Genomic DNA, 11,679 nt, shown 5'->3' on the forward strand with positions numbered 1-11,679 from the left:
TGCACCAGTCCCTCCTGCAGCAAAGCAACCCCACAACATGATGCTGCCACCCCCGTGCTTCACGGTTGGGATGGTGTTCTTCGGCTTGCAAGCCTCCCCCTTTTTCCTCCAAACGTAACAATGGTCATTCTGGCCAAACAGCTCTATTTTTGTTTCATCAGACCAGAGGACATTTCTCCAAAAAGGACAATCTTTGTCCCCATGTGCAGTTGCAAATCCCAGTCTGGCTTTTTTATGGCTGTTTTGGAGCAGTGGCTTCTTCCTTGCTGAGCGGCCTTTCAGGTTATGTCGATATAGGACTCGTTTTACTGTGGATATAGATACGTTTGTACCCGTTTCCTCCAGCATCTTCACAAGGTCCTTTGCTGTTGTTCTGGGATTGATTTGCACTTTTCGCACCAAAGTACGTTCATCTCTAGGAGACAGAACGCGTCTCCTTCCTGAGCGGTATGACGGCTGCATTGTCCCATGGTGTTTATACTTCCGTACTATTGTTTGTACAGATGAACGTGGTACCTTCAGGCGTTTGGAAATTGCTCCCAAGGATGAACCAGACTTGTGGAGGTCTACAATTTTCTTTCTGAGATCTTGGCTGATTTCTTTTGATTTTCCCATGATGTCAAGCAAAAAGGCACTGAGTTTGAACGTAGGCCTTGAAATACATCCACAGGTACACCTCCAATTGGCTCAAATTATGTCAATTAGCCTATCAGAAGCTTCTAAAGCCATGACATCATTTTCTGGAGTTTTCCAAGCTGTTTAAAGGCACAGTCAATTTAGTGTATGTAAACTTCTGACCCACTGGAATTGTGATACGGTGAAATAATCTGTCTGTAAACAATTGTTGGAAAAATTACTTGTGTCATGCACAAAGTAGATGTCCTAACCGACTTGCCAAAACTATAGTTTGTTAACAAGAAATTTGTGGAGTGGTTGAAAAACGAGTTTTAATGACTCCAACCTAAGTGTATGTAAACTTCCGACTTCAACTGTATATATATAAACCGTTCCAATTCACAGTGCTAGTCATGTTAAGGTTAGCTGCTGAGGTGATTGAGAATTAGCGTTAGCTCACACTCAGTAAAGATCTCAAATGACAACATTGGTGTCAAGTGCTTTTCTATTTTTTTATTTATTGAAATTTGTGTTATTTTTGTGAGCCATCCAATCTTTTCTGTGGACTTTCAGATGTTTTTGTGTGTTTTGGGGCATTCTCACTGATCGTGACATTGCTAGCTAGCTTGTTAGGTAGATTCAGTTGCTAGCCAATCAGCTAAGTGTACTGTGCAAGCCCTGATCTTGTTGTTATGGCAACCAAATGGCAGCTAGCACAGTGAGAACAAGACCCTGCGCTGCAGAGGCAAAGCCAGGCCTATTTTGCATTTTTGTGCAGATATTTTTTTAAATAATTTGTTTTAAACTTTTTTTTCTTCATTTTCTTTCCAATAAAATCGTATCTGAAGTTGAGTGCGTCCCTGTTGGGCTTCCCTGCATACCTGGATGAGAAGAGTGAGAAGATATGGGACCTGATGGAGAGGAATTTGGACCAGTTGGAGAGGAGGGAGGTACAGCACTGCTCTTCTAGCAGCTATCCAGTCCCAGCAGCAAAGCCGGAGGAGAGAAGTGCCAGTGGCGGTGACCCCAGCAGCGGTGACCAGACCAACAATGATGACCCCAGCAACGATGCCCCCATTGAACCCTCCATCAACTATGCCACCTGCTATGGTGAGCCCCCCAATAACGGTGTCTCCAGCGATGGTGAGATCTCCGATGATGCACCCTGCTGCTCGCGCTGAGGTCACTGCCCTTGACACCGGGCAAGGCCCCCACCCTACGGCCCGCTCAGAGGTCACTGCCCTCGACACCGTGCAAGGCCCCCACCCTGCGGCTCGCTCCGAGGTCACTGCCCTCGACACCGGGCAGAGTCACCCCTCTGCCTCTATTGACGATGTTGATACAGGCACCACCAGACCTGTACTTCAGCCAGCCCATGCAGTTACTCTGGGCCTCTAGGGTGAAGATCAGTGTGCCACCACTGAACATTCTGTGTGTCTGGACATTCCTCTGAAAATATCAGGCACTACAGTGGTGCTGCCCCAGTCCAAAAGTGCAGACCCAAAAGTGCAGACCTAACACTACACACCCCACCCACCAAGTTCATGTCATGTGATTTCCAGCTCAGCCAGGCAGAGACAGTCTGTTTAGAATAAATAAGGACTGTTACATCATTGTTTTGTTGAATATGGGACAAGTTATCTGTTTTAAAATGATGAACCTGCTATGCGATTCTTATTGCTTTACCTGTTTGCTCTGCAAAGTGTTTTTAGAAAATGTCGCATTGTTCCTGCCTTTAGTATAGGTGCCTGAAGGAACTCGGCACTGCTGGAGGGGGATAGTGTTGTGAATGCAGATATACCCCTTTTATGTCCCGCCTACCATGTGGGGTGACTGACCATAGTGTTGGCCAATCACCAGTCAGCACCACATTCATGTTCTGTGTAACTGTCACTTGGGGCAGTTGATTTGTTCTGTGCTGGAGCTAGTCCTTAAAAGTGTGTTTGTGTACAATAAACATCAAGGAAAGAAGGTTTGTTGTGATCTTCCACACACAACCTCCACAGCAACTGTACAGTGAGTTATTAGTTAGCTAGAGTCACAGTGCTAGCCAGGTTCAGGCTAGCTGCTGAGGTGATTGAGCATTAGCTAATGTGTTCTCACACTCAATGAAGATCTCAAAACATGTTCTGAGAAAAACATAGATCTGCTATGTATACAGTCAGTATTTGTTAACATGAAATTGAAAATAGGATGTCACATATCTCATTATATCGAATGAGTCACATCTGTATTCAGAATTTGTCAAGATATGGTGCATATCCACAAAACTACAAATATGCATTGGAAATGGCCTGTATTCTCTAGAATATCAAAAATGTGTAATGTAAAGATATCCTCTGATAGCAACCCTTTTCACCCAGTGTAATCTTGGCATAACCATAGCCTTAAGTTCAACGCAGCCTTAACCTTCCCTGTGTGTGTGCTCGTGCATGATACAGAAGAGTTTTAATGTTGGCTAGTTTGACACTTCTATTAAAAGTGGATTCTGATGAAAAAACGATTAAATATGCAATGTACCACATAACAACTCTATGATTAAAACATCAAAGCCATTTAAGATACAATGTAAGAATTCCGTTGCTATCCTCCCCCTATTGACATGATGATGCAAGAACCCTTCTTGCACATTCCCCCTGTAGCCTTTCCCTAGCCTACAGCACATTTGAGAACTTATGTGAGACTCATTATTTGCAATATATTGTATTGGGAGTATTTCCAATGTATTTACACAGGAAAAATGAAGTTTAAACATAGAATCCTGACTAAAGTAGGCCTAGATCTGTAGGCTTCTGTATATTTACAGTAAAATAGTTCCAGTAAGATGAATGTTTGACTCAGAAATATTGCTAAGACAACATAATAGAAGCCTTAATTAGATAATACAATAAAACAGAGATAATTTGAATTTGGTCACGTCTACAAACATCGCGATATTTTTCCCTTTCTGGTGCAAGGTCAGCTGATCAATTCTAATTCGCCGTGGAAACCACAGAGTTTCTAAACTCAGAGACGCAACGTCGAGATACTTCCCGGGAACGCATACTTGGGAGACCAGGCCTGGGTTTGAGAAGTCAATGGGCGCGTTCGAGTCGATCACTTTTGTCAAGTTGTTGACCGTCATTTGTCGCCACCTTCCAAAGTGTGTTGCATTCTAGGGCAAAAGATTTTCAGACTTGCGTTTACATGTTGACTGCATGAACTTTACAAAAATCATGTGATCAAAGGTCATGAAGTTGACTGCAGTCGAGTACAAGTTTCGGCATTTGCTCTTCACCAACTTCATTGTGTGAGGCTCTATTTTTATTAGGGTGTTTTTGTTTGACCAAGGTGAACGTGACCGAAGACATAAGAGGGGAACCAATTACAAATCAAATCGGTCACATACTCTAGTTTAGCAGATGTTATTGCGGGTGTAGCGAAATGCTTGTGTTTCTAGCTCCCAACAATTTGCCAGAATTCATGTGTACAGTAAATATTTAAAAAATGTATGTGATGTTTGAGGCTCTCTCTCTCACTAATTGATTGTATAATGTGCACACATATGATTTCAGTTTGTGAGTGTGTGATATGGGTGTTGGAGACATGTTTATTTTAACATTATAAATTAAACATTTTATAAACAATGGCAACACTGCCATGTTGATCTGAGCCTTGCTGTTGGAAACCCACATTAGTGTCAGACATTCAGCTGTCACTGACACACTTTCACTGACTTTCGTCTACAGTCAGTTGCTTTACACAGAACCAAAACCGGCTGTGCGCATGCTCCATCGTGCATAAATTAATTTTGTCCCCCCACACCAAACGCGATCATGACACGCAGGTTAAAATATCTAAACAAACTCTAAACCACTTACATTAATTTGGGGACAGGTCGAAAAGCATTAAACATTTATGGCAATTTAACTAGTTAGCTTGCATTTGTTAGCTAATTTGTCCTATTTAGCTAGCTTGCTGTTGCTAGCTAATTTGTCCTGGGATATAAACATTGAGTTGTTATTTTACCTGAAATGCACAAGGTCCTCTACTCCGACAATTAATAAACAGATAAACCGGTAAACCAAATTGTTTCTAGTCATCTCTTCTCCTTCTAGGCTTTTTCTTCTCTTGACTTTATATTGTGATTGGCAACTTTCATAAATTAGGTGCATTACCGCCACTGACCTTGTTCGTCTTTCAGTCACCCATGTGGGTATAACCAATGAGGAGATGGCACATGGGTACCTGCTTCTATAAACCAATGAGGAGATGTGAGAGGCAGGACTTGCACTGCGATCTGCGTCACAAATAGAACTGACTTCTATTTTAGCCCTTGGCAATGAAGACGCTCACGAGCAGTGTGGGTGCAATAATTGAATAATATAGATTTCTAAATTTATTTTGCAACGCTCGCGGCGGTGTAGTCAGCCTGTTAGCCTTACAACTTAAACACACCCAATGAGAGAATTGAAACAAATTTCTCGAAATCTGAAGGCACTACCTAGATTCGAGCCAATGTCTTAAGTAGCGGAATATGTTATTACTCGAGCCTCGTGAAAGTGACACGTTTTCATTTTCGTCAAAAACAACTTTATATCGATGAGTGTCTTTTTGATGGCATGCACAAGCACATTTCGGCGAGACGACCTTTAGACCCGGTGAACGTGATTCTGCGCATGCGCATAGCTAACCAACGTCGCAATGACATCGCCTACAACTTGATCCGGGAGAAGCAGTTACTGCATATCTTCATACTGTCTTTGGTAGGAAGGACGCAGATGGCTGAGTAGCTAGCTACTGTAGCAAAATTAGCCAACAAAATAACACAATCACTCGTACAAGTGACACAACGTTGATTTCGACAGTTTCAGGTAATTTTCGGAAAATAGTCTAAATCTTATTCGTATTACATTGCAGACAGTCTCTTAACGTTAGCTACACATAATGCTTTTTGAGCTAGCTATCTAGACAAATACTGAGCTACCGTTACTAGCTAGCTTGCTAACAAGCAACATTCTAGTGGATGCAGTCCTAGCTAGCTAATAGCTAGCGTACATTAGGCTAGCTCGTTTATTAACTGACATTAGCCAGCTTGCTAACGTTTTCTCAATTAATTAAATAAAGCCAACACATTTGTTTGCTATTTATCATTTCCTGGATCTGTCTCACTTCTGGCTAATAATTGTTAACTTCAGCTCAGCTAGCTGGACAGCGTCTGTGTTCCGTCAATGCTAATTTAACACTGAACAAATGATAGATGAATTGTCATCTAACTAACCTAGTTAACGTTAACTAGCTAACGTTAAGTCTGATAACTAACATTTGCTTGATTCAGTTTAAACGTTTTAGCTTGCTAACTAGTTTTGATGTTAATGTCTTTACTGCACATATCAAAAACAACTCACGAACATGTCATGCTTTGCTTGCAAGCCAAGTGACTGTCTTCTGCCTGTTCATCTGTGAACATATTCTCAGATCACTAGCCTTAGCATCCAAGGTTTCACTAAATCTATCATTATGAAACCATTTTTCAAGAGGCACAGAGATCAAGTTGGCCTAAACCTGAAAGAGCGAGAACTAAGCAGCATTGTATCATTCTTGCCATTTCAAGTGAGCTTGCAATGTCAGGGTGCCAGAAGATATTCATTAAACGGTGTCTTTGTGTTTTTCTTTTCAGGGATAAACCAGAGTCAAGAAGATGGCTGACACAGAGCAAACAAGTGCCCCTCCTCCCCCTCAATTAGGGACAGTGGTGAGTAATCATGCACTTCTACTTCATCAGATCATAGATTGTATTTGATAGGCTGGATTTATACTCCACTAGACATACTCTATAATGTAGAACCTCCACTCCACACACATTTTGCTGCATGTCATAGGTTGTAACTTTACGCACGCTCTAGTGACATTTTGTTAGCGTGAATGTTTGGTGGAGGATAAATCCAGCCTGAAGCCTAATTTAGTTGAATTGCAAAAACATGCAAATGTGTGCAGCCCCAAATTTGTAGTGCAACGCAAGGGACATTTTTTTACGTATTCAATTGCATCCCTACATTGCAGTAAGGTATATATTCATTTTTTTGGCTCTCACATTTTGGCCTATTTTGAAATACAGACGGGTGCGTGCTACGCCACTGCTCATAACTATAAGTTAAGCATAACTATAAGAAATCTAAGATATGTCAAATAAATGATATCCAGCTCAGGGCTCCAGCATTGCATTTGGTTTAATAACTTGCTAGCAAAGTGGCTAGATGTCAAGCTTCTTGGTTACAGCAGAGACGATCAAGATCCCTGTTGCCTAAATAGTTTTTGAGCCCCTTGTGTGCACATCGGTAATGGCGTATACCCCGGTATGGTACAAAAACTGTATGAAAATCTGGATTACCGCAACCCTAGTTCTCATACTGATACTATATAGGCCTATGGTTGTGATTCTACAGTGGATGGTGATTTTACAGTGGATGATTTAGTCTAGTTTTTAAAAATCTTATGTACTTGAATGTACTTTTTTCCCCCACAGCAATTCATGTTGGCTAACAAACTAGAGACGGCAATGTGGCTCTCGCGGCTCTTCACCGTCTATTGCTCAGTAATGTTCATTCTACCTCTCTTAGGGTAAGGCTCAATGCTCCAATTGTTTGCTTTGTCTATATGTCTATTTAGAAAGTAATACTGTATGATAGGGACTGGTCATTGGGTTTGGTTTTCTACTGCAGTTTGGGTTTTGCATTATTGTTAATGTTTACTTAGTTCCAGGGATAATATTTTTCTTCATGTGCACATAGCAATATAGCAACAATACCTGACAGAGACAACCAATGCATAACTGCTAAATGAACAGATGTTTTACAAATGATCACCTGATCCCACCACATATTCACTTTAGTAGCATTTTGTGGTCAAAACTGTTCCACCATTTTAATATACTCCCAAATGTATACTGAACAAAAATATGAACCCAACATGTAAAGTGTTGGTCCTGGGTTTCATGAGCTGAAATAAAAGATCCAGAAATGTTCCATATGCACAAAAAGCTTATTTCTCTCAATTTCTCCCCACATTTGTTTACATCACTGTTAGTGAGCATTTCTCCTTTGCCAAGATAATCCATACACCTGACAGGTGTGGCTCATGAGCATTACCTCACTTCATGAGCATTACACAGGTGCACCTTGTTCTGGGGGACAATAAGAGGTCACTGTAAAATGTGCTGTTTTGTCACAACACAATGCCACAGATGTCAAGTTTTGAGGAAGCGTGTAATTGGCATGCTGACTTCAGGAATGTCCACCAGGGCTGTTGCCAGAGAATTGATGTTAAATCCATACCATAAGCCGCCTCCAACGTAGTTTTAGAGAATTTGGCAGTACGTCCAACTGGCCTGACAACCGCAGACCACGTGTAACCACGCCAGCACATGACCTCCACATCTATTATCTTCACTTGTGGGATCATCTCAGACCAGCCACATGGACAGCTGATGAAACTGAGGAGTATTTCTGTCTGTAATAAAGCCCTTTTGTGGGGGAAAAACTAATTCTGATTGGCTGGGCCTGGCTCCCCAGTGGGTGGGCCTATGCCTACCCAGTCATGTGAAATCCATAGATTACGACCTAATATATTTATTTAAATTGACTGATTTCCTTGTGAACTCTAACTCAGTGAAATTGTTGAATTTAAAAAATATATTTTTGTTCAGTATAGTTTTTAAATTTGATTTATTTCATGTTTATTTAACCAGGTAGGCTAGTTGAGAACAAGTTCTCATTTACAACTGCGACCTGGCCAAGAATAAAGCAAAGCAGTTCGACACATACAACAACACAGTTACACATGGAATAAACAAACATACAGTCAATAATACAGTAGAAAAAAATCTATATACAGTGTGTGCAAATGAGGTAAGGCAATAAATAGGCCATGATGGCGAAGTAATTACAATATACTAATTAAACACTGGAGTGATTGATGTGCAGAAGATGAATGTGCAAGTAGAGATAGTTAACCAGTCTGAGTTCCCTCAGAGTAATTCATTTCTCTTTGACATTTTCCAGACCCCAGGCGGCTGCCAATTTCTATCAGCGTGCGCTGCTGGCCAACGCACTCACCAGTGCTCTGCGGCTACACCAGCGGCTTCCTCACTTCCAGCTCAGCAGAGCCTTCCTAGCCCAGGCACTCCAAGAGGACAGCTGTCACTACCTGCTGTACTCCCTCATCCTGGTCAACTCTTACCCCATTACAAGTATCCTCTCAACCATACATAAAGGCCTTATCACCATAGTATCACCATGCCTTGGTTGTTGTCATAATGGTCTCTTATAAAGCTAGAGTTTGGTATATCACCAACAAACTGGTTTGGGGAGAAGGCTAATTGTGTTGCAGGAAGGTTTTGTAATGCTTGGGGGTCATGGTTTCAGTTATGCAGACCTACTAAACCTATTAACAAGAAGGCATTGCTTGACGGCACTATTTGATGCTGACCTTAAATGTGTTTATTTTGCATTGTTGTACATTTTTAATGCTGATTGCCACTTAACCGCAGTCTACAGTGAGCATATTCCCAGTCTTCCTCTTCTCGTTGCTTCATGCAACCACCTACACAAAGAAGGTTCTTGACGTAAGTATCCTCTCTTGATTCCAAAACATTTCAATGTTCGTGAAGCCATTAAAAAGCCAGTTGGGTAAAGCATAACCAACACTCGAAAAAGGGTATTTTATAAAATACCCTTTTACCTGTTTTGGCTAGGTAAAATAGTAATTTTGCACATTTCTCATTAGACATTTCCGATTTTAGGGCATTAAAATCAAATCAAAATCAAATTTTATTTGTCACATACACATGGTTAGCAGATGTTAATGTGAGTGTAGCGAAATGCTTGTGCTTCTAGTTCCGACAATGCAGTAATAACCAACAAGTAATCTAACCTAACAATTCCACAACTACTACCTTATACACACAAGTGTAAAGGGATAAAGAATATGTACATAAAGATATATGAATGAGTGATGGTACAGAACGGCATAGGCAAGATGCAGTAGATGGTATAGAGTACAGTATATACATATGAGATGAGTAATGTAGGGTATGTAAACATAAAGTGGCATAGTTTAAAGTGGCTAGTGATACATGTATTACATAAAGATGGCAAGATGCAGTAGATGATATAGAGTACAGTATATACATATACAATAATGGAAAATGTACAGTGTGTAAGGTGCTGTATAACTGTGCTAGTTTAGTCATGTGATCCTGATGTGTATAATTCCCCTTTTAGGCAATGGGCCCCAATAGCCTTCTCTTCATGAGGAACTTCCTCAACAAGCTCTCGGCCAACCAGCAGAACATCCTGAAGTTCATCGCCTGCAATGAGATCTTCCTCATGCCAGCCACCATATTCATGCTCTTCAGGTATGTTTCTATTTCTTGGTAAATTTCTCAGCACATTTGAATGGTACCTTAGACTGAAGTCAGATTAGGTTTTTTCCTTCTTAGTTGATGTCTTACAATACCACTATGAACTGAGATGATTAATCACTTGATTAACTCTTGGTCTTTGTGTTTACAGTGGCCAGGGAAGCTTGCTGCAGCCTTTCATTTACTACAGGTTTCTAACTCTCCGCTATACATCAAGGAGAAACCCATATTGCCGGTAAGTAGCCTCATTTGAATTTTGTGCAATAATTTTAATATGTAGGATAATTGTACAGTATCAAATATGCCAAATTGTGTGTTTCTAGGTATATGATGTTGATTAAATCATTTCTCAAACCATCATTTCCCCCTAACCCCTAATCTCCCTGTCCACCTCTCCCAGCACCCTGTTCTCAGAGCTGCGGATTCTGCTGGAACATTTCGTCATGAAGCCCGCCTGCCCCGCCTTCTTCAGAAAGATGTGCCTCAACAGTGTCTCCTTTATGAGCCGCCTGGCCCCCACCGCAGTGTGACCTTACTTCCTGTTCCCACACAACCATAGTTTGTACTGTAAGGGGCGTGGCAGCATTTCAACTCAAGAGGGACGGACGAACAACAACTTTGAGAGCAAGGAAAAAAACCTTTTGAATGTTAGTCTGGTCTGTCTTCCTGCTGCTCTGTTCATATGCTACAGCGGAGGCTGAGGCTCGGACTGCGACGCACTGAAAACTGATTGTTTTCAATATGGCTTTATGGAACAGCCAAACACTCACTCCACCCCCCTCTTTTCTCTCGCTCTCTTTGGGAATAAACACCAGCTGACTATTTGATGTGTTCTACTTCTAAGGATTGACCTTGTGATGGTTAAATGTCTTTGTCATGGAAAATACTTGTTCTTATCTTTAAAAAAAAAAATACTAACTTCTGAGATTAGATAATTAAATTGTACTATACATAGTTGCAGTCTCTTTTTTTTTAATAGCCAAATATTGTGCTTTTCAAAGGTGATGTCAGTTGCTCTGTATTTTATTTTTTACATCCACTAATTCCATTTTATGTTTGTTTTCTTACACGGAAAGCATTGGTTATGATTGTGTCTTAACACATTTCTACTCTTTGAATTTGAAATGTGATCAATGCCATGTAACTCACTATTTAAAAAATGTGTTGGCAGTTGAGGCAGTGTCAAAAGGGCCCTGAAATTAGAAGGCAACATATCTGCTCTATTTTGAAGACTTAAATGGTACAAGGACATGTAGTTGTAGGATTTATGGCTGAAATGAATCAGTTTCACTATACCAGCATTTCCTCAGTCTGCACAAAGCACATGTTATGCAGTAAATGGGAAGGACTAGGCTGGTTTCAAATACAAGTTTATATTTGCATTTTTAATAGGTTTTCTAATTGAAAATCTATTTAAATTCAGGTTCAATTTAACTGATTTGTGGCTAATATCCCTATAGTTTTCCGATTCAGTGCACGCCCATGTTAAATTTCTTTATTTACTTGTAGAGAAACCATGTTTGTATAGCTCTGGAATAAATTTCTCCATTCTCTTAAATCGAAAAATGACCTTGTTGAATGAGATTTATAACCTCCATATTCACTAATATAAACATGATTCGTATCAATTAGTATTCTTTGACTCATTTTTGGAGCATTGGTGA

The 11,679-nt window shown here is 40.6% G+C and overlaps 1 protein-coding gene across 1 annotated transcript; it reads left to right on the top strand.

The window, feature by feature from the left end:
- Positions 1-5,329: 5,329 nt before the first annotated feature.
- Positions 5,330-11,643, top strand: LOC120047413 (transmembrane protein 33-like). The gene is made up of 8 exons (XM_038992930.1): positions 5,330-5,468; positions 6,275-6,349; positions 7,121-7,215; positions 8,655-8,842; positions 9,150-9,217; positions 9,876-10,009; positions 10,167-10,250; positions 10,416-11,643. The coding sequence occupies exons 2-8, from the start codon at positions 6,296-6,298 to the stop codon at positions 10,543-10,545; spliced, it is 753 nt and encodes a 250-aa protein (XP_038848858.1). The 5' UTR covers positions 5,330-5,468; positions 6,275-6,295; the 3' UTR covers positions 10,546-11,643.
- Positions 11,644-11,679: the final 36 nt, after the last annotated feature.

The sequence above is a fragment of the Salvelinus namaycush genome, chromosome 5 (genome assembly GCF_016432855.1).
Source record: "Salvelinus namaycush isolate Seneca chromosome 5, SaNama_1.0, whole genome shotgun sequence".
Lineage (NCBI taxonomy): Eukaryota > Metazoa > Chordata > Actinopteri > Salmoniformes > Salmonidae > Salvelinus > Salvelinus namaycush.